The sequence below is a fragment of the Oryctolagus cuniculus genome, chromosome 6 (assembly GCF_051225735.1).
Source record: "Oryctolagus cuniculus isolate XC-2025 breed Fujian yellow rabbit chromosome 6, ASM5122573v1, whole genome shotgun sequence".
NCBI classification, from domain to species: Eukaryota; Metazoa; Chordata; class Mammalia; order Lagomorpha; family Leporidae; genus Oryctolagus; species Oryctolagus cuniculus.
The window spans coordinates 21,748,498-21,774,740 of record NC_142872.1 but is presented as its reverse complement, the minus strand read 5'-3'; the positions used below and the strand labels follow the sequence as shown (position 1 = coordinate 21,774,740).

Below are 26,243 nucleotides of genomic sequence, written 5' to 3'. Positions count from 1 at the left end.
ATTTTTGTCCTAGTGGCCTAGCGAGCACTAACATCTGGTAAGCAGAGGAGATATCAAGCAGAGAATTAAATGCTGAATCAGAGGTCTTTAATGGTAAAGTTGATCACTATCTGAATGGTAATTTCTGACAGTACTTGGAGACCTTTTATTCTGTGTTTTGTTTAGTTTGAAAACTTCTTTTTATTTCTACTTTTACCTGACAAGTCCAACAGTAAAGGGTATACATACAGCTTAATCCAGGGTTTCAAATGATATCAGTAAGACCCAATTCCTCTCCATCTTTTAGTTCAGGATCACTTTTGTATCATTTACACACTCAGTCACATCCCTTTATAAAGCACCTATTTCTGTCTCCAGGCTTATGTACTCACAGTCTCAAATCCAGTAAGAACATTGTCTCTATTTTCCAACTACTTGCATAGAAGCACTGGGCCTTTCATATTCACTTCAGTTAGTTCATATGTCTACTCTAACCCAGTTTGGCCAGGAAGATGCAGGGCTTTCACGGTGTTGAATTATAGGCTATGCCTGAATCATCATAAAAAATATCAGGAAACCGTTAACAGCAAAAACAGAGCAGATGCTAGATGGTAAGTGTCTACTGCAGTCCTGTATGTTTCAGAACTTCCCTCTCAAGGAAATGTTTAGGAGGCACTGTTCACTTTATCTCCCCTTAACTGTTGGGAGTGTTAAATTTGAACCTAGTGCAATCAAAGTGTGCAGCTGTGAAGACTAGTCTCATAGCTTTTATATTTTTAGCAATATCCTGGTCTACCTGGGGTAGTCAAATGTTTACTGGGAGAAATTCCGTTAACTAATTGGTCTACTGGTATGTACATCTAGATATTTGGTACTGAACTAAGAACCACGTGACCTGAGTTAAACTTCCAAGTATCCAGCTATTGGTTTGTAACTTGAGCAATTAATTTTTTCTTGTATTTAAAATGGGGGTAATAAATTGGCATATTGCTGGAACTGGAATTATGGTACAGCAAGTTAAGCCACCACTTGCAACACTGATATCCTGTATCAGAGTGCTGCTGGCTCCTCTGCTTCTGACCCAGCTCTCTACTAATGCACATAGGAAGGCAGCAGAAAATGGTGCAAGTATTTATACCCCTGCCACATACATGGAGACCATAATGGAATTCCTGGTCCCTGGCTTCAGCCTCACCCAGCCCTGGCTGTTTGAGCCATTTGGGGAGTGAACCAACAGATGGAAGAACTCTGTTTCGCTTCCGCTTCCTCTTCCTCTTCCTCCCTCCCCTCTCCACCCCCGTCACTTGGCCTTTGAAATAAATAAATAAATCTTTTTTACATAAGCAAATAAATTGATATGTTTGAGGAGATTGTTGTAAGAATCAGTGAGATAATAGAAAAATACTTCAAACAGTGTAAACTATGTAAATACAAGGTGACAAATTCTTCTATCTAAAAAAATTTTGCAACACTTTGTGTTTTATTTTGATATTTTGGACATTCTTTTGCTTAATTTAATGGGAAGATATAAAAATTAAAGCAATAAAGTTGTAAAAATGAAATGTACTTTCGCCATGGATCTTGAGGAAAATACTGATTTTTACTTAATTTTATCCTCTGGATTATCTTTGAATTACAGGGTTTTCCTCCCCTTTCCTAGGAACTTCTTCAGAAGACTATCAGAAATGCTGTATAAAAAAGTAAGAACTGAATATTTTAAATTTGTTGTGCTTTTGAAAACCTTGTATTCTAATAGTTACATAGCAAATATGATTGTAAGTCTACAAATTTACTCAATATTTCTTAAGGATTCACTGTGTGTCAGGATTGTTAGTTATAAACAAAACTGATTAAAAACAAAATCTGGCTAGCGCCGCAGCTCACTTGGCTAATCCTCCACCTGCGGCGCCGGCACCCCGGGTTCTAGTCCCGGTTGGGGCACCAGATTCTGTCCCGGTTGCTCCTCTTCCAGTCCAGGACTCTGCTGTGGCCCGGGAAGGCAAGTGGAGGATGGCCAAATGCTTGGGCCCTGCACGTGCATGGGAGACCAGGAGGAAGAAAGTGGCTCCTGGCTTCAGATCAGCGCAGCGTGCCAGCCTTAGCAGCCATTGGGGGTGAACCAACAGAAAAAGGAAGACCTTTCTCTCTGTCTCTCTCTCTCTCTCTCACTGTCTAACTCTGCCTGTCAAAATAAGTAAATAAATAAATAAATAACAAAATCTCTGCCTTCATTGAGTCTATTTTCTAGTGGGAAGAAATAAACAATAAATAAGCAAGTAAACTTATGCCATGTTATACAGTAATGAATATCATGGAAAAAAATAGAACAAGAGAGGGGCTGGGGAGTACTGGGGTAGAGGTTTGCTGCTTTAAGTAGTGTGGTCAGGGTAGTCTTGTTGAAAAGGTAGCATTTAAGTAGAGACTTAAAGAAAGAGAGCAAAATGAGTAGTTCAACAGAGAAAGAGCATTGCAGGTGGAAGGAGCAGTCAGTACAAGACCTGAGGCAAGAAGACTTGGGCCTGAGGAGAGGAGAAAGGTCAATGGGGCTGGGAGAAGCAGGAGGCCAAATCTATAAGGCATTAGAAGACACTTTAGGTGAGCTGGGAAGTCTTTGAGGAATTACGTGACGTTTCTTATATTTTAGAGGAATCACCTCCCTGCTGTGATGAGAGTACACTATGGGGAGGAAAGGAATAAGGGAGATTATAGTTAGGAGACTGTTGCCGTAATCTAAGCAAAAGATACTAGGTTGTGGACCAGAGGTGTAATAGTGGTAGTGTGAGTATGGTCAGATTTTGGACATACATTAAGAGTAGAATTAACAAGATCTGCTGGTAGAGTAAATGGTGGGATGTGATGTGAGAGATAGTTGACTCCACAGTTTTAACTTAATAATGTATCTGTAAAATAACATTTTATAAACTCTTATGACATTTTTATCTTATATAAATTAGTTGGCTTAATCTGAATTAATATATCTGAGCTTCATTTTGTCAAGTATTTACAAATTTACACTGAGGCCCAGGGTTATGTCACAGTGAGTTAAGCTGCCACTTGCAACACCAGCATCCATATTAAAGCACCAGCTCAAGTCGAGGCTGCTCCGCTTCTGATCCAGCTCCCTGTTAATGTGCGTGGCAAAGCAGCAGAAGATGGCCCAGGTCCTTGGGCCCCTGACATACATATGGGACATCTGGATGTAGTTTCAGGCTGCTATCAGGTTCTAGTCCCAGCTGCTCCTCTTCTGACCCAGATTTCTGCTATGGCCTGGGAAAGCAGTGGAAGATGGCCTAAGTCTTTGGGCCCCTGCACCCACATGGGAGACCTGGAAGAAGCTCCTGGCTCCTGGCTTCAGATTGGCGCAGCTCTGGCTGTTGTGGCCAACTGGGGAGTGAACCATCAAATGGAAGACCTCCCCCCTTTTAAGATTTATTTATTTATTTGAGATTCAGAGTTAGAGAGAGAGAGAGAGAGAAATATTCCATCCGCTCATTGACTCCTGCCTTCTGCCTAGGCCATTGTGGTCATTCGGGGAGTGAACCAGCAGATGGAAAATCTCCTCTTTCTGTCTCCTCTTCTCTGTCTGGCATTCTGCCTTTCAAGTAAATAAAATAAATATTTTTAAAAAATTTTAAAAATTCACAATGACTCTTAATGCTATACAAAATTTGGGTATTCACCTTTATCTACTGACTTGAAGAGTTTCTTTAAATTTTTTAAAATTTACTTATTTGATAGACAGAGATAGTTATAGAGACAGACAGATCAACCATCCACTGGCTCATTCCTCAGATGCTATAACAGCTGAGGGTGAGCTAACCTGTCACCTAGAACTTAATTTTGGGTCTCTATGTGAGTAGCAGGGACCCAAGTATTTGAGCTATCAGGTAATGCTTCCCAGTGTGCTCATTAGCAGAAAGCTGGCATTGGAAGAGGAGACGAGACTTGAACCCAGGCACTCCAAATTGGTATGCAAGCATCCCAAACAGCATCTTAACTAATGTGCCAAATACCCACCACTCACCCTGTGCTCTCTTTCATTATTTAGTTCCTGTAAGTGTTGCTTCATGCTATTATGTAAAATCGGTATTCTATTCTGGTCCCTACACAATTACCAGAATATTCTGTTTCCTTTCTGAGCAAGAAGACTAAAAATTTTAAATTTGTACCACATGAACTGCAGTACCATGAGAAAAATAATATTTGTGGATTACAAGTGATTATTTCATATTACTAAATTGAAATAATCTTCTATTTTTTATATTGTAATATTATAGATAGTCTGAAAAAAATCCCTGTTCATTGTGAATTATTAAAGAGGAACTGCTTTCCCTTTGTAGTATTAATTATTGCACTAAGAATTTCCACAAAATATGCTTTGATTCCTTTTTTACATATTACTGTTTTTTTTATTTGTATGTGTCCTGTAAATACAACATTTAGAACACAGTAATTCTTCCCACCATACCTGCCTTCCCACCCACTCTCCCACCCTTTGTTCTTTTCCCTCTCCCTTTTAGTCTGAGAAAGAAAAAGGGAAGGAAGGAAGGGAGGGAGGGAAGGAGGAAAGGAGGGAGAGAGGGAGGGAGAGAGGGAGGGAGGGAGGGAGGGAGAGAGGGAGGGAGGGAGGGTGAGAAGGAAGGAAGAAAGGAAGGAGAGGGAGGGATGGAGGGAGAGAGGAAGAAGAGGGAAGGAGGAAGGGAGGGAGAAGGAGGGAGGGAGGGAAGGGGACCCAAAGACTTGGGCCATCTTCTACTGCTTTCCCAGGCCATAGCAGAGGGGTGGATTGGAAGTGGAGCTGCTGGGACTCGAACCAGTGCCCATATGGGATGCTGTTGCTGCAGGCAAAGGATGAACTTACTTTGCCACATGGTTCCTTCATTTTTTTTTTAATGAGCTATTATTCAGCCCTGAGGGTAATCCATGTCTTATGGAACTAGTGTTCCATAAACATGCTGGGATGCCAGCATGGTAGGCAGCTTTAGCCACTACACTGCAGCGCTGGCATCTGTTGTTACTATCTTAAAACTAATTTTTTACCAGAATTAAATGGCAAACAATACAATGTTACTTTCTTTAGTGGAAATCTAAACTACCAGTATTCTGTGCTAATGAGATTGTGAGATTGAGGATTAATATTCTTGAGTACAGGGGCTGCTACTGTGGCGCAGCAGGTCAACACCTTGGCCTGAAGCACCGGCATCCCATATGAGCACCAGTTCTAGTCATGGCTGCTCCTCTTCCAACCCAGCTTTCTGCTATGGCCTGGGAAAGCAGTGGAAGATGGCCCAAGTCCTTGGGCCCCTGCACCCAGATGGGAGACCTGGAAGAAGCTCCTGGCTCCTGGCCTCGGATCGGCGCAGCTCTGGCCGTTGTGGCCAATTGGGGAGTGAACCATCAGATGGAAGACCCCCCCCTTTAAGATTTATTTATTTGAGATTCAGAGTTAGAGAGAGAGAAATATTCCATCCTCTCGTTGACTCCCCAGATGGCTACAATGGCTGGGGCTTGGCCTGGCAAAAGCCAGGAGCCAGGAGCTTCTTCTGGGTCTTCCAAGTGAGTAGCAGGGACCCAAGGACTTGGGCCATCTACTGCTTCTTCCCAGGCCATTAGCAGGGAGCTAGATTGGAAGTGGAGCAGCTGGGACTTGAATCAGCGTCCATATTGGATGCTGGCATCACAGGTGCAGGTACACTTGCTGTGCCACAACGCCTGCCCCTAAGCTCTTGTTTTTATGTTGAGTTTCCACCCTGTTGTTTGGACATCTCCTGCTAGTACTCTCTACAGGGATTTTTCATATACCTCCTCTACTATGGCTTTCTCTTCACATCATCTAATATCATCATCCTGTCTATTATCGCCATCTCCAGAGTTTGGGCTTGAGGAAGTGAAGCCAGTTCCTATTATCTGCTTGTTTCCCAACTCTCTGTCTTCCTTATCCTTTTTTTTTGTTTTTGTTTTTTAAAAATATTTTATTTATTTATTTGAGAGGTAGAGTTACAGACAGTAGAGGGAGAGACAGAGAGAAAGGTCTTACACCTGCTGGTTCACTCCCCAATTGGCTGCAACAGCCGGAGTTGAGCCAATCCAAAGCCAGGAGCTTCCTCTGGGTTTCCCACACGGGTGCAGGAGCCCAAGTGCTTGGGCCATCTTCTACTGCTTTCCCAGGTCAAAGCAGACAGCTGGATCAGAAGTGGAGCAGCCGGGACTCGAACCGGCACCCATATGGGATTCTGGCACCACAGTCGGAGGATTAACATACTTTGCCACAGCGCTGCCCACCCATCCTTTTTAAGTAATCCTTCAAGCTAGATGGCAGAGAGGAGGGAAACTTATCTTTGTTCATATCCTGAGTTCATATTTCTCCATAGAGGAGAAATTCCAAAAGAATGATTCAAAAGGCACACCATATGTTCCCTGGAATTAGGTTTCTGATTCAAGCCTGAAAAATCTAAAGTATGTTAGATGATTTAAAATACCAGAATAAATAGGAATCTGGATGGCATTTCAGAAATTGACACAATAAAGATTTGTACATTATATGTGCAAATCAGACATGGATTCCATAGCATGGGTGCAATTGTGGATTACCTTGAAAGGGGTCATGCCCAGTGTAACTTCCTACAAAGGGCAAAGTAATCACAATCAAAGGAGGCTGGATGTTATATCAAATGCAAAAACTGAGGGGCCAGTGCTGTGGCTTAGTGGGTTAAGACACTGCCTGAAGCACTGGCATCCCTTATGGGCTCTGGTTCAAGTCCCAGCTGCTCCGCCTCTGACCCAGTTCCATGCTAAGGTGCCTGGGAGTGCATTGGAAGATGGCCCAGGTCTTTGGGCCCCTGTACCCATGTGGGAGGCTTGGAGGAATCTCCTGTCTCCTGGCTTCGGATTGGCCCAGCTCTGGCTGTCACAGCCATTCAGGGAGTGAACCAGCAGACAGGGGATCTCTCTGCCTCTGCTTCTCCCTTGGTGTAATTGTGCCTTTAAAGTAAAATGAATATATCTTTAAAAAAAAACTGTGGAGGTCATCAATCAGCAGTAGCAAGTGAGAGAGACCTAGTGATAGGGAAATCTCTGAAGGGTCCTTTGATGTAGAGTCAGCACTTGGTTGTCTGTCAATCCCAGGACACCAGTAACATAACAGTACCAATCAAGATCAAGAAGGACCTTTCCTATTTTTTCTACAACTCCCCCTTTCAAATGCCAGAGGAACCCAAAGACTAACTACCAAATAGGAGAGGCCAAAAAGAAAAAAACTATGATTGTTTTTCCTACTTTATTTTAGGAGTCTGATTCAGGCTCAAGATAGGAAAAAGAAAAAATTTAAATTTAAATTCAATAGTAGAGTTGTAACATTATGCTAGACTCTTTTTTTGGGGGGTGACAGGCAGAGTTAGAGAGAGAGACAGAGAGAAAGGTCTTCCTTCCATTGGTTCACCCCCCAAAAGGCTGCCATGGCCAGTGTGCTGTGCCAGTCCGAAGCCAGGAGCTAGGTACTTCTTCCTGGTCTCCTACGTGGGTGCAGGGCCCAAGCACTTGGGCCATCCTCTACTGCCCTCCTGGGCCACAGCAGAGAGTTGGACTGTAAGAGGAGCAACTGGCACAGAATCTGGCGCCCCAACCGGGACTAGAACACAGGGAGCCGGTGCCGCAGGCAGAGGATTAGCCAAGTGAGCCACAGTGCTGGCCGCTAGACTATTACTTAAAAATAACTTTATTACAAGAGAATTCTAGAAGAGCATTTGTAAAAATAAACCCACCTAAAGTTCACTCAGAAACAAGAAAGTACTGTTTTGATAGAATAAGTTTACATGGAAATATGAAATAATAAAATTTTTCAAGATTTATTTATTTATTTGAAAGTTAAAGTTACACAAAGAGAAGGAGAGGCAGAGAGAGAGAGAGAGACAGGTCTTCCATCCGATGGTTCACTCCCCAATTGGCCGCAATGCCCAGAGCTGCGCCAATCCAAAGCCAGGAGCCAGGAGCTTCTTCTGGGTCTCCCACACAGGTGCAGGGGCCTAAGACCTTGGGCCATCTTCTACTGCTTTCCCAGACCATAGCAGAGAGCTGGATCGGAAGTGGAGCAGTCAGGTCTCAAACCAATGTCCATGTGGGATGCTGGCACTGCAGGCGGTGGCTTAACCCACTATACCACAGTGCAGGACCTTTAAAATTGTTTTCTGATTACTGAGTTCAACAGAAATTCTCTTCTCACATTGGTTTGCAGCTCCATTACCTTGCTAGGAAATCCATTTTGTTGCTCAAAAGCTATGCTTTGATCCTTATTCTCTCCCACATATTTAGATAAAATTTAAGGAGTCTCATTTATAGGTGTACAAAAAGAGAAAAGAATATTCCCCCCATCGCCAAAAGTTTCTCTGTCATGTTGCTTGAACTGGTTACCATGAGAACCCTAGGAAACAGAATTGCTCTTCCTTTAGCATTAATGAGGTAAGTAAACAAGACTCAAGATAGGCTAAGTAGCTTTCATAATGCCATTCGAGTGTGGGTAGCTGAATTAGGGTTTAAAATCTGGTCTTTCTGATTGTAAACACTATGCCTTGTATTCTATGCCAAATGTCTCACACTACTAAATGTATAAATATATTGTCTTTTGTTATTAAGCTATTTTATACAGATATGATAATATTTTTCCAGCAATTGGATTATTTCTATAAGATAATTAATTGCATGCGAATGATTTAAGTATTGTTTGAAGATTCTTTAAAATTACTAAAGGATAAGAAAATGCCACAAATTTGTTCTTATTATAGAGGGATGATGTTAGCAGACCAAAGTATTCCTTCAAAACCAAAGTATACTTCAGATTCAAAATCAGGTAATAAACAGTGAAACTAATTATTTTTGTTATTATATATATATATATATATTGCATTCTTATGCATCCAGTATTTAAAAAAAATGATCACCCAGGAAACTGAGTGCTTTTTCATTTGTTTGTAGTTAAGATATGAAGATATGTAGTATTGGAAAGTAGGTCTTAACTATCCCTTCAGGACCCATCTTTTGTTCACTTAATATCATTCCAATTTTAATATATGTGCTGCCAAAGCGAGTACTATTCATTTAATAAACATTTACTGGATTGGTACTCTATACGAGGCATTATTTTGTATACCAGTGGGAAGGATCCACTTTCCCTGCCCTTAGAGGTTTCAGTAGTAGGAGGGAAAGAAAAGAAATCGGATATATTATTGTTATATTTGATGATTGAAAATAATGGAATAAACAGATTATCTCATATTATTGGCATTCTATTAATTTATTATTATTAGAATAAACTTCGGAAGACATTTACATTCTTGTTAACCTCTCTTGGATCTCACATTTTTGTTTACTTTATCTTCTGCAAAAATTTTATAGCATCTATTTGGCAATAAATGTGAAGAACTGCTGATTTTCTTCTTGATAGTTATAAATGTTTACATGAACTAAAAATGTATATTTGCATAATCTTCACTTAAGGAATCATCTTAATGATCAATTGCTAAATGCCAGGCATTATGTTACAGATGGTGAATATAAAAATGATTTAAGATAATTTTGATAGTAAGACTAGCAATAGAAAAACTAAACTTGTATAAGTACCGATCATTGGAAGAAGTAATATGTTCTATACTAGAGGATGCGTGTTAGAAGGGAGATTTGTTTCCACATCAAAGTGTATGGCAACCTGTAAACAAGAAAAGAGAGGTGTTGAAAGGAAAAGTGGTGAAGACACCGAAACAACCATAATTTTACCTAGGTCTTTCTCAATGAAAAGTTTTGCTTTAGATGTAGAAAATATTATTTATAAAGCATGAGGAAGGGCGGACTAAGGATGCTGAAATCATGTATGTCTTTACATTCTTGTATGCATTGATCAATCACATCTTGCTCTAGAGATATTTTTTGCATATTCTTTAATAATTCCAACTGTGTTCCAGTTGTATACCAGGCTATTTACCAAGTATTAAGAAATGAAAAAATGGTTGTGTTCCTGCCCTCAATGATGTGATAGCTTGTAACAGATAAACAGGAAATTATTTCTGAACAACTCCTGCTGTGGCTCCTTTACAATCTTATCTACTGCTACTAGCCAGGGAATGACAGGTGAAAGGAACACATAAAAAGGCCTTGAGATGGAAATCTTCTTGACCTGTTCAAAGAGGAGGAAAGAGGTTAGTGTGGCTGCAGCAGATTAAGAAGATGAATGGTTGAAATATGATCAGAGGGCTATTCAGGTGGTATAATGTGTAGAATCTTCTATGCCATGTCAACAACCAGAGATTTTATTCTAAATGTGATGAAAAATGTTTTAGAGCATCTTAAAGCAGAGAGATGACATGATCAGGTATATATTTAAAAATTTTTGTTTTTTATTTCATTTTAATTATATTTAAGTAGTCTGATGAGGTTGGTGGCTACCATCTTGGACAACACCACTTCAAGGGATTCGTGTATGTTGTAGTGAGATGTAAAGTCATCTCAATACCTGGGAAACCCCCGTGTTTCACCTCTCCTAAGTGGTGAAAACATCACTCCAGGGAAGAAAACAACAGACTGGAATAATTCCAGCCTTCCAAAAGATCATGGGTTCTGTGCTTCTATGTCCAGTATTTCTTTCTTTCTTTTTTTTTTTTTTTTACAGAGTGGACAGTGAGAGAGAGAGAGGGACAGAGAGAAAGGTCTTCCTTTGCCGTTGGTTCACCCTCCAATGGCCGCCGCGGCTGGCGCGCTGCGGCCGGCGCACCGCGCTGATCCGATGGCAGGAGCCAGGTACTTATCCTGGTCTCCCATGGGGTGCAGGGCCCAAGGATTTGGGCCATCCTCCACTGCACTCCCTGGCCACAGCAGAGAGCTGGCCTCTATGTCCAATATTTCTATAGTCTTAGCATTCTAGGTTGGTATTCTATGTTCTAAAGATTTAGATGTAGTTTAGAATTATTGTTCTGGCTACCACATGCAAAGAATAGATTAAGAAGAGAAGAGTAGAAGCAAGAAGAACTGGTTTAGCTATTGGAGTGGGGTCTTAGACTAAGATGATAACAATGGTCTGATTTGAGATGTATTTTATAAGTATATGTGCCAGAATTTTCTGATTAGGTAATAGAGAAATAGAGGTCAAGGGTGAATGTTAAATTTTTGCCTTAAGAAACTAGGTGAGGCCGGCGCCATGGCTCAATAGGCTAATCTTCCACCTAGCGGCGCCGGTACACTGGGTTCTAGTCCAGGTCAGGGCACCGGATTCTGTCCCGGCTGCCCCTCTTCCAGGCCAGCTCTCTGCTGTGGCCCGGGAAGGCAGTGGAGGATGGCCCAAGTCCTTGGGCCCTGCACCCCATGGGAGACCAGGAGAAGCACTTGGCTCCTGCCATCGGATCAGCGCAGTGCGCCGGCCGTAGCGCGCCAGCAGTGGTGGCCATTGGAGGGTGAACCAACGGCAAAGGAAGACCTTTCTCTCTGTCTCTCCCTCTCACTATCCACTCTGCCTGTCCAAAAAAAAAAAAAAAAAAAAAAAACTAGGTGAATGGTGATTCATTTATTAATATGGGAGCACTATAGAGCAGAGAAAATTGGGAGAATGATTCAGAGATTTTGGCTTGAATATATTACATTTAATCTACCAGCTCAAGTAATGTTGCGTGAAATAACACAGACACACACATGTGTACACTGTGTAGTTTGTTTGTTTGTTTTTGACAGGCAGAGTGGACCGTGAGAGAGAGAGAGAGACAGAGAGAAAGGTCTTCCTTTACCGTTGGTTCACCCTCCAATGGCCGCTGCAGCCGGCGCACTTCGCTGATTCGAAGCCAGGAGCCAGGTGCTTCTCCTGGTCTCCCATGCAGGTGCAGGGCCCAAGGACCTGGGCCATCCTCCACTGCCTTCCCGGGCCACAGCAGAGAACTGGATTGGAAGAGGGGCAACCGGGACAGAATCTGGCACCCCAACCGGGACTAGAACCCAGGGTGCCGGCGCCACAGGCAGAGGATTAGCCTATTGAGCCGCGGTGCCGGCCACTGTGTAGTTTTTAAATATACAAAGTTGATAGGTGGTCAAGACTATTCTGGATAATGGAAGTCAGAATAGAGGTAATCTTTGGAAAGGGACTACCAACTGAACATAGATAGGAGACTTCTCGGGTACTGGAAATGTTTTATATCTTGACCTGATTGGTGGTTATATTGATGAATATATCTATCTATCTATCTATCTATCTATCTATCTATCTATATATATACACATAAGATTTGTGACCACTATATATGGTATACTTTAATAAAACATTTAAAATGGAGGGACTTACTATCTTTCAAGTGGAGATATTATAAAGGCAGTTTGTGATGCAGGATTTTATAGTTTAGAGTAGAGGCTTTCACTGTAGAGATATGTCTATGTATATTTGGTGCTAGAATATGGATGTTTTTAAGCCATAGGATTACATGAAATCATGCAGGAAATAAATAGAAAAGAGATGTGTAAAAAGAATATAAATAGGACACTCAAACATTTAGAAGTAGGCATGTAGAGAGAGCTCCAGCAAAGGAAACAGAGATTCACTGGCTAGTGTAGTAGTAGAAAAACCAGGAGAGAATGACATCTCAGAGGTCATGAGATGTGAGTGTGCTGGGGAGGCAGCGATCCCAACTATAGAAAGAGCAAAAGATCAAATAAAATGAGATTTGAGAACTGAGAATTACAGTCCCCAAAACCTGACCTGATCCTATTCCAGAGTCTTCCATCTCAGCAAATGTAGTTGAGCAAACCAGGAAACTAGGGGGTCATCCTCAATAACTCTTTTCTTATTTTTTCTTTTTATTTGAGGCACATGGAAACAGAAAGGAAAGATCCCACACTCACCAAATGCCAATAATGGCCAAGGGCAGATGCTGTGAACTGGGAACTCAATCCTGGTCTCTCACTTCTACATGGCAGGAACCCAGATACTTAAGACATCCATCATCATCTATCACTGCGGCTTCCCAGTTTCTGCGTTAGCAGGAAAATGGAGTCAGAAGTTTAACATAGGCACTCTAATGTGGGATATGGGCATCCTAACTAACATCTTAACCAGTAGACCAAACGTGCACCCTCTTATTACTTTTCTACTTAATATACTGTCAAATCTTGTTACTAGTTTTATCTCTTACAGAGCTCTCAAATGCACTTACTTCTTTGTACATTAAGAGGTGAAGTAGAAAAGGAATAATTAACCTATAGGTTTCTACATTTAGCAAATAAAGTTATAGAATAGCCAGTTAAATTTGGATTTAGATAAATAGCAAATGATTTTTAATGTAGATATGTCTCAAATGTTGCACATGGTTATACTATTATAGTGGACGTACTCATGCTGCAAAAACACTTGGTGTTTATTGGAAATTCAAATTTAACTGGTCATCCTGTATATTATTTAGCCAACTCTATTAACTTATGCAATGAGGGTGAGGAATGAGTAAGCAAATACACAGATCATAAAAAGGACTTTGTATTCCAGATTTTGGAGCTTCATTTTTAATTTGGGGTCAGTGGAATACCTTTAAAGAGTTTTAAGCAAATGATAGTAGATATGCATGTTAAATATACAAGGAAGAGAATGAACTGCAGAGGGAGCTGGACTGAAAAGCAATTAAAATAATCTAAAGGAAAACATTTTGGTGCCATAGATCAAGATAGTGATGCTATAAATAAAGAAAAAGTTAAATATGAGATATTAAGTAAATATAATGGGTAAAGTTGACACATAGCAGGCACTATAAATACTATTGCTGTGGTTCAGGTCTGCAAAGTAAGGAAAAGGAAAGACTGAAGACTGAAGAGGAACCATAAAAGGGACCAGAGAGGAAGGGTGTGCCCTCTTGTTGAGTTGAGGTCCAGTGAGAGAAGACAGGAAGGGTTTGTATGATATCAGTGGGAGTTAAAGCTGGATTGCTTGGATTTGAAAGTTGGATGAGAGGGAGTAAAGGTAGTATTTGTTGACAGATCTTTGAAGAAACTTGCCTATGGACAACAGGTAGGCTGTAATGGGAGAGGGATATGGGGAATGGAAAAAGTTTTTGGTAAGATGAGCAAGGACTGAGTTTGTTTTCAATACTGATAGAAATGGAAAGCCTAACCATACAGGATAGTGGAAATAGTAGGATAATGAAGAATTTTAATCACATACGATTGAAAGGCAAGTACTTCTGTAAAAACCTGGAGCTCTTGAAGTAAAGATATTTTTAAATATATTTTCTTCTATATAAGGCAAGTCAGATTATTCAGCATAATTTTTTCTTCTTAAACCATTATAAAGATACAGTCATGAAGGTCAAGATTTTGATTTTGTTAAATTTGAATTTTATGTCCTCTATATGTATAGTAAATGACAGTTCAATGATTAGAGTATTAAACTATGCTTTCATTTATAGATAATGCTGCTTGTGAGGTTTTACTTGCTGAGAAAACATGCCCTTCATCCTCTGAAAAAGCAAAGAAAAAAGCAAGTATTGAAGAAGAATAACTACATGAATCATATACTTTAATAGTAAAGAATATACCTTTAATCAGTACTTTCACAAGAAGTATCTTTTCAACTATTTAAGTCCATAATTAAAAGCATTTTTGGAGTTTAGAAATTAGATCATTCAGTCTTGTAAAAAAGAATGAATACAGCATATACGTCAATATCTACTTGATATACTGTTAATGAAAGAGAATGAAAAATTTACATTTTTTCCAACTTCTGTTTGAGTAATTAGATATCTATTAGTCATTAAGTTAAGGTAAAAATAAGAATCACTGTGTAGCCAGAGTAGTGTCTTATGCAGAAGATTATTTCTGAATCAATATGTGAGGCTTGAAATCTGCAGAACTTTGGAGAAGAATTTGAACTTTTTTTTGTATTTAGCAGTAGTTGCTTTTGGATGGAATTTTCTTAATTACATCTTTTGTTTATATTGTTCTAGCAAACCAAATAGTTAGTCTTTTGTTATCTATTTTATAGCTGAGAAAATGGAGATTTAGATTTTTACCAGTATTTTGAGGCACTTGTAGCAGGCCCTTCTGTATCTATAATTTGTATTAATTTTGTTGCAACACTCTGTCAATATTTAGATTGGGGAACAAATTGAAAAAGGACAGAGTGGTAAACAGGGAAAATCATTAGCAGGAAGTTTCAAAGATTTCTGGTGAGAGATTGTGATGGTTTTGATCAGGGCGTATTGTAGGAGAGATAGAGAGATATGAATGGATTCTAGAAATTTTTGCCTGGAGAGTTGGTGTATTGAATAGAGGAAGGAGTAAGAAGTGTTAAGAAAGACTTGGGGGGCAGGTGTTGTGGCATAGCAGATTAGGCTTCCAGTGGGGATGCCTGCATCCCATAGGAGGGTGCCTAGCTACTCTGTTCTGATCCATCTTCCTATTAATATGCCCAGGAGGCAGCAGATGATGGCCCAGCTACTTAGGTTCCAGCCACAGATGTGGGAGACCTAGATGGAGTTCTGGCTCCTAGTTCATCCTTGACCGTTATAGGCATGTGGGGTGTGAACTACTTGGTGGAAGATCTCTTGCTCTGTTCCTCCTTCTCTAACACTGCCTTTCAAATCTTTTTGTTTAGAATATTTATGTTATTTATTTGAAAGGCAGAGTCAGAAAGACAGACAGATAGGCACAGAGAGGGTTTTCATCTGCTGGTTCACTCTCCAAATGGCTAAATGGCCAGAACTGGGCCAGGCTGAAGCCAGGAGCTAGGAGCTTTTTCTGGGTCTCCTATGTGGATGCAGGGGCCCAACTTCTTGGGCCCTCTTCTGTTGCTTTCCCAGGTGCATTATCAGGGAGCTGGATTGGAAATGGTGGAGCTGGGACTTGAACCAGTACCCATATATGATGCCAGCATTGTAGGTGGTGGCGTTACCTGCTATACCACAATGCCAGCCTCTTAAATCTTTTTTTTTTAATATTATTTATTTATTTAAAAGGTGGAGTCACAGAGAAGCAGAGGCAGAGACAGAGTGAGAGAGAGGTGGTGGTGGGGGAGTCTTCCATCTGCTGGTTCACTCCCCAAATTGTTGCCACATTCGGAGCTGGGCCAGTCCGAAGCCAGGAGCCAAGAGCTTCTTCTGGGTCTCCCACATGGGCACAGGTGCCAAGGACTTGGGCCATCTTCCCAGGCCAGAGCAGAGCTAGATCAGAAGAGGAGCAGCCGGGACTTGAACTGGAGACTATATGGGATACCGGCACTGCAGGCAGTGGCTTCCCCCGCTATGCCACAGCACCGTCCCATAAATATTTTTTAAATAGACTTCTAAGTTTCTGCTATGGGCATCTTTGGTGGATAAAGATACTGATTAATATGATAGGAGAGGTAAGATCTAAGGATATATGACAGTGGGTCATTGGCTGTAAATCTGGAGTCAGTAGAAAAAGAGAGGGGTATAAAGTGTTACAGATATTTTTGAAGTCAATGAAACCACCTGGGAAAGATTATTTATATAGTGATGGAGAGAAAGGTCCAGGATTAATCCTTGAAAGTCACATTTATGTAGAACAGGAAGAGTGACCAGAGAGAAGGAGGAAGATACACTGAATATGGTGTCATGGAGACCAAGAGGGGAAAGCATTTCTCCCCAGAAGAAGGGAGAGTGGTCAACAATATTGAATGCTGCTTGAAGGTGTGCTATTATAAGGGAAAAAACACAATTGTAGGAGTTCCATTTTCCAGTCTTAAGAATCTTAGTCTCCTGCTCTGTCCCAACAATAAGTTAAAAGCAGAGAAAACTGAAAAATCATCAACTCTTCTTATATCCACTCAAGAAGTGAGGTTTCAGGGCAAACTGCTGTACCAGACATTGAAGAAATAGGAAGACAGAAAGAATCACAACTACTCAGAATAGAAATCCATAAGTAGAACTCTACATAGGAACTTTATCAGGGCATCAAAGCCTAAACTATTTTTATGAATTTCTGAAGACTCAATGTGATTAAGAATCTAAGAGATAGGCCGGCGCCGCGGCTCACTAGGCTAATCCTCCGCCTAGCGGCGCCGGCACACCGGGTTCTAGTCCCGGTTGGGGCGCCGGATTCTGTCCCGGTTGCCCCTCTTCCAGGCCAGCCCTCTGCTGTGGCCAGGGAGTGCAGTGGAGGATGGCCCAGGTGCTTGGGCCCTGCACCCCATGGGAGACCAGGAAAAGCACCTGGCTCCTGGCTCCTGCCATCGGATCAGCGCGGTGCGCCGGCCGCAGCGCGCTGGCCGCGGCGGCCATTGGAGGGTGAACCAACGGCAAAAGGAAGACCTTTCTCTCTGTCTCTCTCTCTCACTGTCCACTCTGCCTGTCAAAAAAAAAAAAAAAAAAAAAAGAATCTAAGAGATAAAAAATCCAGGGAAGGGCCGGCGCCGCGGCTCACTAGGCTAATCCTCCGCCTAGCGGCGCCGGCACACTGGGTTCTAGTCCCAGTTGGGGCGCCGGATTCTGTCCCGGTTGCCCCTCTTCCAGGCCAGCTCTCTGCTGTGGCCCGGGAGGGCAGTGGAGGATGGCCCAGGTGCTTGGGCCCTGCACCCCATGGGAGACCAGGAAAAGCACCTGGCTCCTGGCTCCTGCCATTGGATCAGCGCGGTGTGCCGGCCGCAGCGCGCCGGCCGCGGCGGCCATTGGAGGGTGAACCAACGGCAAAGGAAGACTTTTCTCTCTGTCTCTCTCTCTCACTGTTCACTCTGCCTGTCAAAAAAAAAAAAAAAAAAAAAAAATTCCAGGGAAACCCATTCATAGGCTCCCCCTCCTCCTTTTGTGAGTTTTGTCTCCAGGAACCCTATGAGGTCTTCATAGTGATTATTGAAACTTAATCCTCTCATGCTGCTGCAGTGTGAGGGGGAAAGGAATCATTTTGCAGTGAGTCAGAGCACTCTTATTAACAATACCTGCCTTCAAGAGAAACTATTTTTCCAGAATCTAACGTACTGTTATCAGAGCCTAACCTACCTATGGGATGGGAAATAACAACTTCAGTTCCCTCTACTATATCTCATCTAAGGAGGGGGGAAAAAATCAGAAGCACTGTGAAGATCACATTCCTGGGGCTCAGACTCACCAAAAATCCTATGACCTTATCACAGGGCTATAGAAAATCTCCTGTCTCATATCTTATCACTGTAATAATAAAGACCTATCCACCATAGTTCCTTTTACCTAGTTTATCATGGCCACCTTTCTTTTTTTTTTTTTTTTTTTTGACAGGCAGAGTGGACAGTGAGAGAGAGAGACAGAGAGAAAGGTCTTCCTTTGCCGTTGGTTCACCCTCCAATGGCCGCTGCGGCCGGCGCACTGCGGCCGGCGCACCGTGCTGATCCGATGGCAGGAGCCAGGAGCCAGGTGCTTTTCCTGGTCTCCCATGGGGTGCAGGGCCCAAGCACCTGGGCCATCCTCCACTGCACTCCCTGGCCACAGCAGAGGGCTGGTATCATGGCCACCTTTCAAAAAAAATTACAAGGCAAACAAAACAAAACAAACAAACAAACAAAAAACCCCCACCAGTTTGAAGAAACTAAGTATCAGAACACAGTCAGATGTGGAGGGAATGTTAGAATTGTCAGACCAGCAATTTTTAAAAAATTGATTAACACACTAAAGGCTTTAATGGGAAAAGTAGACAACATGCAAGAACAGATGGATAATTGATTGCAGAGAGATGGATATTCTAATAAATGATACAAAAGTAATGCTATTCTTTACAGAATTAGGAAAAAAAAACCCTAAAATTCATATGGAACTATAAAAGACCCAGAATAGCCAAAATGATATTCAGAAAAAGGAAGGAAGTAAGGAAACAAGCAAGCTAGCTGGAGATACCACAATATTGACTTCAAAGGATACTACAAAGTTACAGTAATTAAAACATTGTGACTCTGGCATAAATCAATAGAAAATAATATAAAACTCAGAAATCAGTCCACACACATACAACCCACTAATTTGTTGATATAAGTGCCAAGAACATACAGTAGCGAAATTGCTACAGGAAAACATAGAGAAAATATTTCAAGACATTGGTATAAGCAGTGATTTTTAGATAAGACCCCAAAAGTGCAGACAAGTGGGATTGTACCAAACTCAGAAGCTTCTGCACAGGAAAGGAAACAACAAAGTGATGCAATGTCATATGGAATGGGAGAAAATATTTGCAATCTCCTTATCTGACAAAAGATCAATATCCAGAATATATAAGTAATTCAGCAAACTTAGCAATACAAAATCAACCAATCCAGTTAAGAAATGGGCAAAGGACATGAATAGACATTTCTCAAAAGAACAAGTGGCTAATAAATATATGAAAAGGTGTTAAATGTCACTAGCAATCAGGGAAGTGAAAATCACAACCACAATAACGTATCACCTCACCCCTGTCAGAATGGCTAATATACCAAAAAGAAAAAGTGACAAATGCTGGCAAGGAGGTGGTGAAAGGAGAACATTTGATTTAAACAGTTATTATTTATTTGAAAGGTAGAGCAACAAAGTGGAAAGGGAGAGAGGGAAAGAGAAAGGGAGGGGGAAGAGAGAGAGAGAGAGAGAGAGAGAGAGAGACTGACTGACTTCCATTTACTGGTTCACTACCGTAAATGGCCACAACAGCTGCAGCTGAAGCCTGAACCCCATCTTGGTTTCCCACATGGGTGATGGGGTGCAGGTAGCTGGACCATCATGTCAGGTACATTAAGAAGAAGCTAGACTGGAAGCAAAGTAGTTGGGACTCCAACCAGAACACTGATGTGGGATGCCAGCTTTGCAAACATTAGCTTAACCTGCTGTGCCATAGTGCCTACCCAAAAGGGGGATTCTTAAATGCTGTTAGTGGAAAAGTAAATTAGTACAGTGACTACGGAGATTCCTTAAAAAACTAGAAATAGAACTTCGCTGTTATCCTGCAATCCCGCTGCAAATTCCTCCCTCTTGTCCTTTACATCATGACTGTATTTTGGACGGAATAAAAATGAAAATACAGGGGCGAGCGTTTGGCCTAGGAGTAAATCTGCAAGGTAAGAGGCTCATGTTTCATATCAAAGTGCCTGGGTTTGATGCCCACCTCAATCAGGTTTCTTCCATCCCCTCTGCTGCTGCAGCTACTTAAGGAATGAGCCAGTGAACGGGAGTGAGCACTTGGTCCGATTCTGTTTCTCATGTAGGACTTGCTTTCTCTTTCTCTTATATCTATTTCAGTATCTCGCAAATGAAAAAAATAATTTAAGGTGAAAATATAATTTATCAAAATTTGTGGGATATGGCAAAAGCAATGGCATTTAATGAGTTCATTTGAAAAGTAGAAAGATCTAAAATCAATAAGCATCCATCTTAGGAAACTAGAAAAAGAAGATCAAATTTAATCCAAAGTAAGCAGAAGAAAGGAAGAAACACAGATCCAGCCATTGTAGGCTAAGGTTTACACCCACAGAAATGAAAACATGCATCTTCATAAATACTTCTACATGATGTTCATAGCAGCATTAATCATCATAGCTAAAAAGTGAAACAACTCAAATGCCCATCTAATGATTAAAGGATATATAAAATGTGGCGTATTCATATAATATGATATTATTTGGCAGTAGAAATATAAGAAGCTTTGATACATGTCACAACATGGATGAAGTTTTGAAAATATTGTATGACATCAAAGGGCTAAGTCACAAAAGAACACATACTGAATGATTTCATTTATATGAAATATCCATGATGGGCAAATTTATAAAGACAGAAATAGTTCACTGATTATTTAGGGCTGGTGATAGTGAAAAGGCAGATGACGGCTAATGAATACAAGCCTTATTTTAAGAGACAGACGTTTTGAAAATTAGATTGTGGTGGTCACAATGTTGTGAATATCGTTTAAAAATTGAATTTTATCCTTAAGGTGGGTAAATTTTATGATATCTAAGTTATACCTTAATAAAACTACTACAAAAGTTCCCTAAACTATTATCTGGAAGAGGGAAGTTCCTGAAAAAATGCAGAGGAATGGATGCAATATACAAGTAGAGGAAATGGCTTTTCATTTCCAGTGTGGTAAATTTGTGGATGTAATTGTGGGAAGACTGGCTTTGCACTGAGAAAGATTCCATGTTTGGCTTAATGTTCTGCTTTTGGGGTGATGACATTCTTAGTACTGTTTTAACACGGGCACTCAAGTTCTAAACTGACCCCCTGCCCCAAATAATGTGAGTTTTGAGTGTTGGCATCCTGTTTGATGGCCACTGTTATAAGGAAGTGTGTGGCCAGACTGTTAGCTGAGAATAGTAGAGGGAAAGAAGTAAGAAGTTTCAGGAAATTCGTATAGGTGTGAAATAGTCCTGAGAAGCTGGTGAAGTGTAGCAGTGTTGCTTGTCTATGGCTTTGCCTTTTGAGCTGGTGGTGGTGTTGATATGCCAGACTATACAGTTTTCCTCAGTACTCATTTGCTCTGGAGGCATGAAAGCTATGGATGTCAAGGTTTATCTAATGCTGGAAATTTGTCAGGTATCTGTGATAGAGAGAGAATACAGAGTAGACAAGGAAGGAAAAAGAAGAGGGTTAATAGATAAAGATTAAAATTGTACGATCAGTGAACTAGAGATTTTAATGAATGGCAGAATTTATTTCACGAAGATATTTCAGCCAGAACTGAAAAGATACAGGAAGCTCCTGGAATTGGTGGTTATGTAGTTTCTGTTAAAGGTAAGGGCTGATATTTGATTATGAAGTGACTGAGATGGCATGAGCGTAAAATATTATTGGAAATGTAGGAGTCAAGGAACTGAGAGGCCAGTCGATTGAGTAGGTTTTCAAAATTGCTGCGAATGATGGCAGGAGTGAGAGAGAAAGCTGTTTGAAAGATGTGAAATATTCATGGAAAGAAAAGTCTTCAGGGACTGTAAACGCCTCACTCTGCTCCATGTTTGTTCTCCCATTCCTTGTCTTGGAATATACCTTATATCTGTTCTAAGTCCTCTCTCTCTCTCTCTCTCTGTCATCCTCTTTATACCCCTATCCACAGTTCAACTGCACCTCCCTGTTTATGTTGAATATATTTAAACTTTGGGAAATATTGTAAAGACATCCTGAAAGCATAAGAGGAGTTAAACAACTTAGGACAAGCAATCACTCAATGGTCTCCAATTTTCAATGTTGGGGATGAGTTAGAAAAATAACACATTGTCTTAACAGTTGCCAGTTTCTATGTCAAGAGGACAGTTAGTTTCTTACATGCATATTACTGTATAATAAAGACAGTTAAATATATTTAGCGTTTGTCCTGAGATTAAATTTTAAATATTGATAAATCTCATCATTTGTTTTCCTTTCACAAAACACTTTTGGGGAGATGTTATTTTAAATTGGTAGGAAATTATTTTTAAATATTTATGTATTTGGGCTGGTGCCGCAGCTCACTTGGCTAATTCTCTGCCTGCGGCTCCAGCACCCTGGGTTCTAGTCCTGGTCAGGGCACCGGATTCTGTCCCGGTTGCTCCTCTTCTAGTCCAGCTCTCTGCTGTGGCCCAGGAGGGCAGTGGAGGATGGCCCAAGTGCTTGGGCCCTGCACCCGCATGGGAGACCAGGAGGAAGCATCTGGCTCCTGGCTTCGGATTGGCGCAGCGTGCCGGCCGTAGCAGCCATCTGGAGGGTGAACCAATGGAAGGAAGACCTTTCTCTCTGTCTCTCTCTCTCACTGTCTAACTCTGCCTGTCAAAAAAAAAAAAAAAAAAGATTTATGTATTTGAGAGGCACAGTTATGGACACACAGAAGGAGAGATAGAGAGAAAGGTCTTCCATCTGCTGCTTTACTCCCCAAATGGCCGCAATGGCTGGAGCTGGCCTGATCTGAAGCCAGCAGCCAGAAGCTTCTTCTGAGTTTCCCACATGGGTGCAGGGGCCCAAGGACTTGAGCTGTCTTCCACTGCTTTCCCAGGCCGTCAGCAGGGAGCCTGATCAGAAAAGAAGCAGCCAGGATTGGAACTGGCACCCAAAAGGGATGCTGGCGCTGCCAGAGGATATTTAACCTATTAGGCCACAGTGCCAGCACCAGTAGGAAATATGTTTAAGCTGAATATTTCAAACTGTTTTGTCTTTCCACAGATACTTTACTTAAATGTGTGGAACTTGTTATTTTTTTCCTGGAAAATCATCCATCTTTAAGTGTCATTTTTTTTATTTGAAAGAATATTGGAACATGGGACAAGTAGTAGCAATGTTTTCATAGCAATGTGAAACCTATTTCATGATTATAATTTTTTTTCAGCCTGAAAAGGATTCTGAACATAAAGATACAAATTTTCAAACAAAATTAAATTCTCCTCATGTAGAAATTAAGGACTCATCATCTTGCCCTAGTTCTACTCTTGAAAGCAATGCAGGTAGATCCCTTACTAAAGTTCTGCTGCCTCAGCCCCTGGACTCTGCATTGGTAAGCACTAGTCTTTTATTAACTGATAATTCTTGAAAATACTACAAAAGTGAAATTACTTACTAAGAATATTTAAGAATGCATAATTTCTTTGTGTTTGTGATTTTCTTTATTTAGCAGTGTTTTGAAAGTCCATTCATGTTGTATATATCACAACTTCACACATTTCAATTGCCAAATAATATTCTGTTTCACAGATGTACCACATTTTACTTGTTATTCATCAATCGATGGACATTAGTGCTGCTTCCACTTAAATGCATAATTTCTTAACATATCTAGGAAAAGATAAAGCTGTTTACTTACAGCTACATACAGACTGAAGTCTTTTTTTTTTTTAATTTATTTGACAGATAAAGTTAGACAGTGAGAGAGACAGAGAGAAAGGTCTTTCTTCCGTTGGTTCACTCACCAAATGGCCGCTACGGCCGGAGCTACGCTGATCCAAAGCCAGGAGCCAGGTGCTTCCTCCTGGTCTCCCATGCGGGTGCAGGGCCCAAGCACTTGGGCCATCCTCCACTATCCTCCTGGGCCACAGCAGAGAGCTGGACTGGAAGAGGAGCAACTGGGACTAGAACCCGGTGCCCATATGGGATGCCGATGCCACAGGTGGAGGATTAACCAAGTGAGCCACGGTGCCGGCCCCCAGACTGAAGTCTTTAAAATTGATTTGACAGCTGACAGCTATGTCATTGGAACCACAAGAAGGTGGATATTGAGGCAGAATTAAAAATTCCAGTGGTTTTTTGAAGGGACTGATTAACATCTGAGACAAAGCAGGAAAGAAGAAAAGTTGGCAGGGATAGCCTCACTCTTCACTGCTGAGCTGACAGAAGCTTTCCCAGTGAGGTGTTCTGGAGGAAAGATTTCCCATTAAAAAGTCTGATGTCAGTCTCCCAAGCCCAGACATTGGCTGGCAGCTGCCTGGAAATATGGTGGCTTCTGCTTGAAAGCAGGAGATTTGGCGGAAGCTGGAGCTGGGGGTGTTGGCTTAGCCACACTCCCTGCCTCAGGACAGCGAGTCCTGTGTTCAGAGAGGTCTGAGTAGAGCACCCCCAATGCTGCCACGAGGGTATAGGAATAGCTATCACTGCCTGTCTCTTATTCTTCAGGCACCATGTGTCCTGTTTACACATGTTATTTATAGTCCTTTCACAACAGTCCCTAAGCCTAGAGTAACCCACATTGTTCAGAAGAATAGAGAATAGAAGATTATGTGGATATCAGTTAGAGAAGTGACATAGTATACCAGATGAATGTACCTGTAAAATTGTTTTGAAAAAAATGTTTCCCAGAAAACTATTCCACGTTATGCTTTGTACCAACAACTAGTTTAACAGATCCAGAGGAAGAGAAAGAGTGAAAGAAAAGATAGGAAGGGGCCAGCACTGTGGCGCAGTGGACTAATGCCCTGGCCTAAAGCGCCAGCCTTCCATATGGGCGCCAGTTCAAGACCCAACTGCTCCACATCTGATCCAGCTCTCTGCTGTGGCCTGGGAAAGCAGTAGAATATGGCCCAAGTCCTTGGGCCCCTGCACCCATGTGGGAGACCCAGAAGAAGCTCCTAGCTCCTAGTTTCAGATTGGCGCAGCTCTGGCTGTTGTGGCCTGTTGGGGAGTGAACCATCAGGTGGAAGACCTCTCTCTCTCTCTCTCTCTCTGCCTCTCCTCTCTCTGTGTAACTCTGACTTTCAAATAAATAAATAAATCTTTTTTTAAAAAAGGAAAGATAGGAAAAGAGAAACCTAACACAAACATGTGATGTTCAAGTTTTATTTCTTGAGTTGGCTCTCTCTGTCTCTTCAACTATCACTGTTTCTCTCTCTCTCTCTCTCTCTCTCTGGTGTTACTGTCTCTGATTTTGTCTCTCTTGTTGCAAGGCTCTCTCTCTTTCTTCTCCCAGTTTCTGTCTCTGTCTCTTTTTTTTTTTTTTTTTTTTTTTTTTTTTTTTTTTTTTTTGACAGGCAGAGTGGACAGTGAGAGAGACAGATAGAGAGACAGGTCTTCCTTTTTGCCGTTGGTTCACCCTCCAATGGCCGCCGAGGCCGGCACACTGCGGCCGGCACACTGTGCTGATCCGATGGCAGGAGCCAGGTACTTCTCCTGGTCTCCCATGGGGTGCAGGGCCCAAGCACCTGGGCCATCCTCCACTGCCCTCCCGGGCCACAGCAGAGAGCTGGCCTGGAAGAGGGGCAACCAGGACAGAATCCGGCACCCCGACCGGGTCTAGAACCCGGTGTGCCGGCGCCGCAAGGCAGAGGATTAGCCTAGTGAGCTGCGGCGCCAGCCTGTCTCTGTCTCTTTTTCTCTCAGTGTTCTCTGTCTCTTGCTGTCATCCTCTGTCCTCTAATTCTCTCAGTGTCTTTCTGCTCCCAGTCTGTGTTGGTGCGTGTCTTGTCTGTCTGCTCCTGCCCTCTCTCCTTTACTCAATCTTCCTCTCTTTTTTCCTTTCCTCTCAGTCTTTTGTCTCTTCCCACTCCCTCTCCCCCCACCTCTTTCCCCCATCTACCTCTTCTTCCCTCCCTTATCTCTCTGTCTTTCTCTTGTTCTCTCGCTCTCTCCCTCTCCCTCCCTCTCTTTTTGTCATTCTGTTTAGCTCTTGGACCTTGTTTCTTTCTTTCTTTACTCTTTTTCTTCCTCTTTCTTGCTTTGTTCACCCATCTCTGACTGAGAAATAAAAAATGAGTCTGCATCCTATTTTATTTCGTTAATGTTCTATTAATGAAAGTATCTACCTATTTTTAGACATATATATTTCAAACTAATTCTCTTTGCTACATATGCATCTTAACAACTTCATAAATAACTTATAATCCACTTCCATTAAAAATATAATAATATACTAGGAATTATACA

At 41.6% G+C, this 26,243-nt stretch overlaps 1 protein-coding gene across 2 annotated transcripts in view; it reads left to right on the top strand.

Annotated features, from left to right (window-relative positions):
- Positions 1 to 26,243, top strand: part of MEIKIN (meiotic kinetochore factor) — an 85,343-nt gene that overhangs the window by 28,756 nt on the left and 30,344 nt on the right. Inside the window, exons 7-9 of one of the 2 annotated variants that reach the window (XM_089335850.1) lie at positions 1,640 to 1,679; positions 8,757 to 8,821; positions 14,391 to 14,461. In XM_089335850.1, coding sequence (XP_089191976.1) covers positions 1,640 to 1,679; positions 8,757 to 8,821; positions 14,391 to 14,461 — 176 coding nt within the window. Of the gene's footprint in view, positions 1 to 1,639; positions 1,680 to 8,756; positions 8,822 to 14,390; positions 14,498 to 26,243 lie in introns of those variants that run through there. The other variant, XM_089335849.1, reaches the window with a different exon arrangement.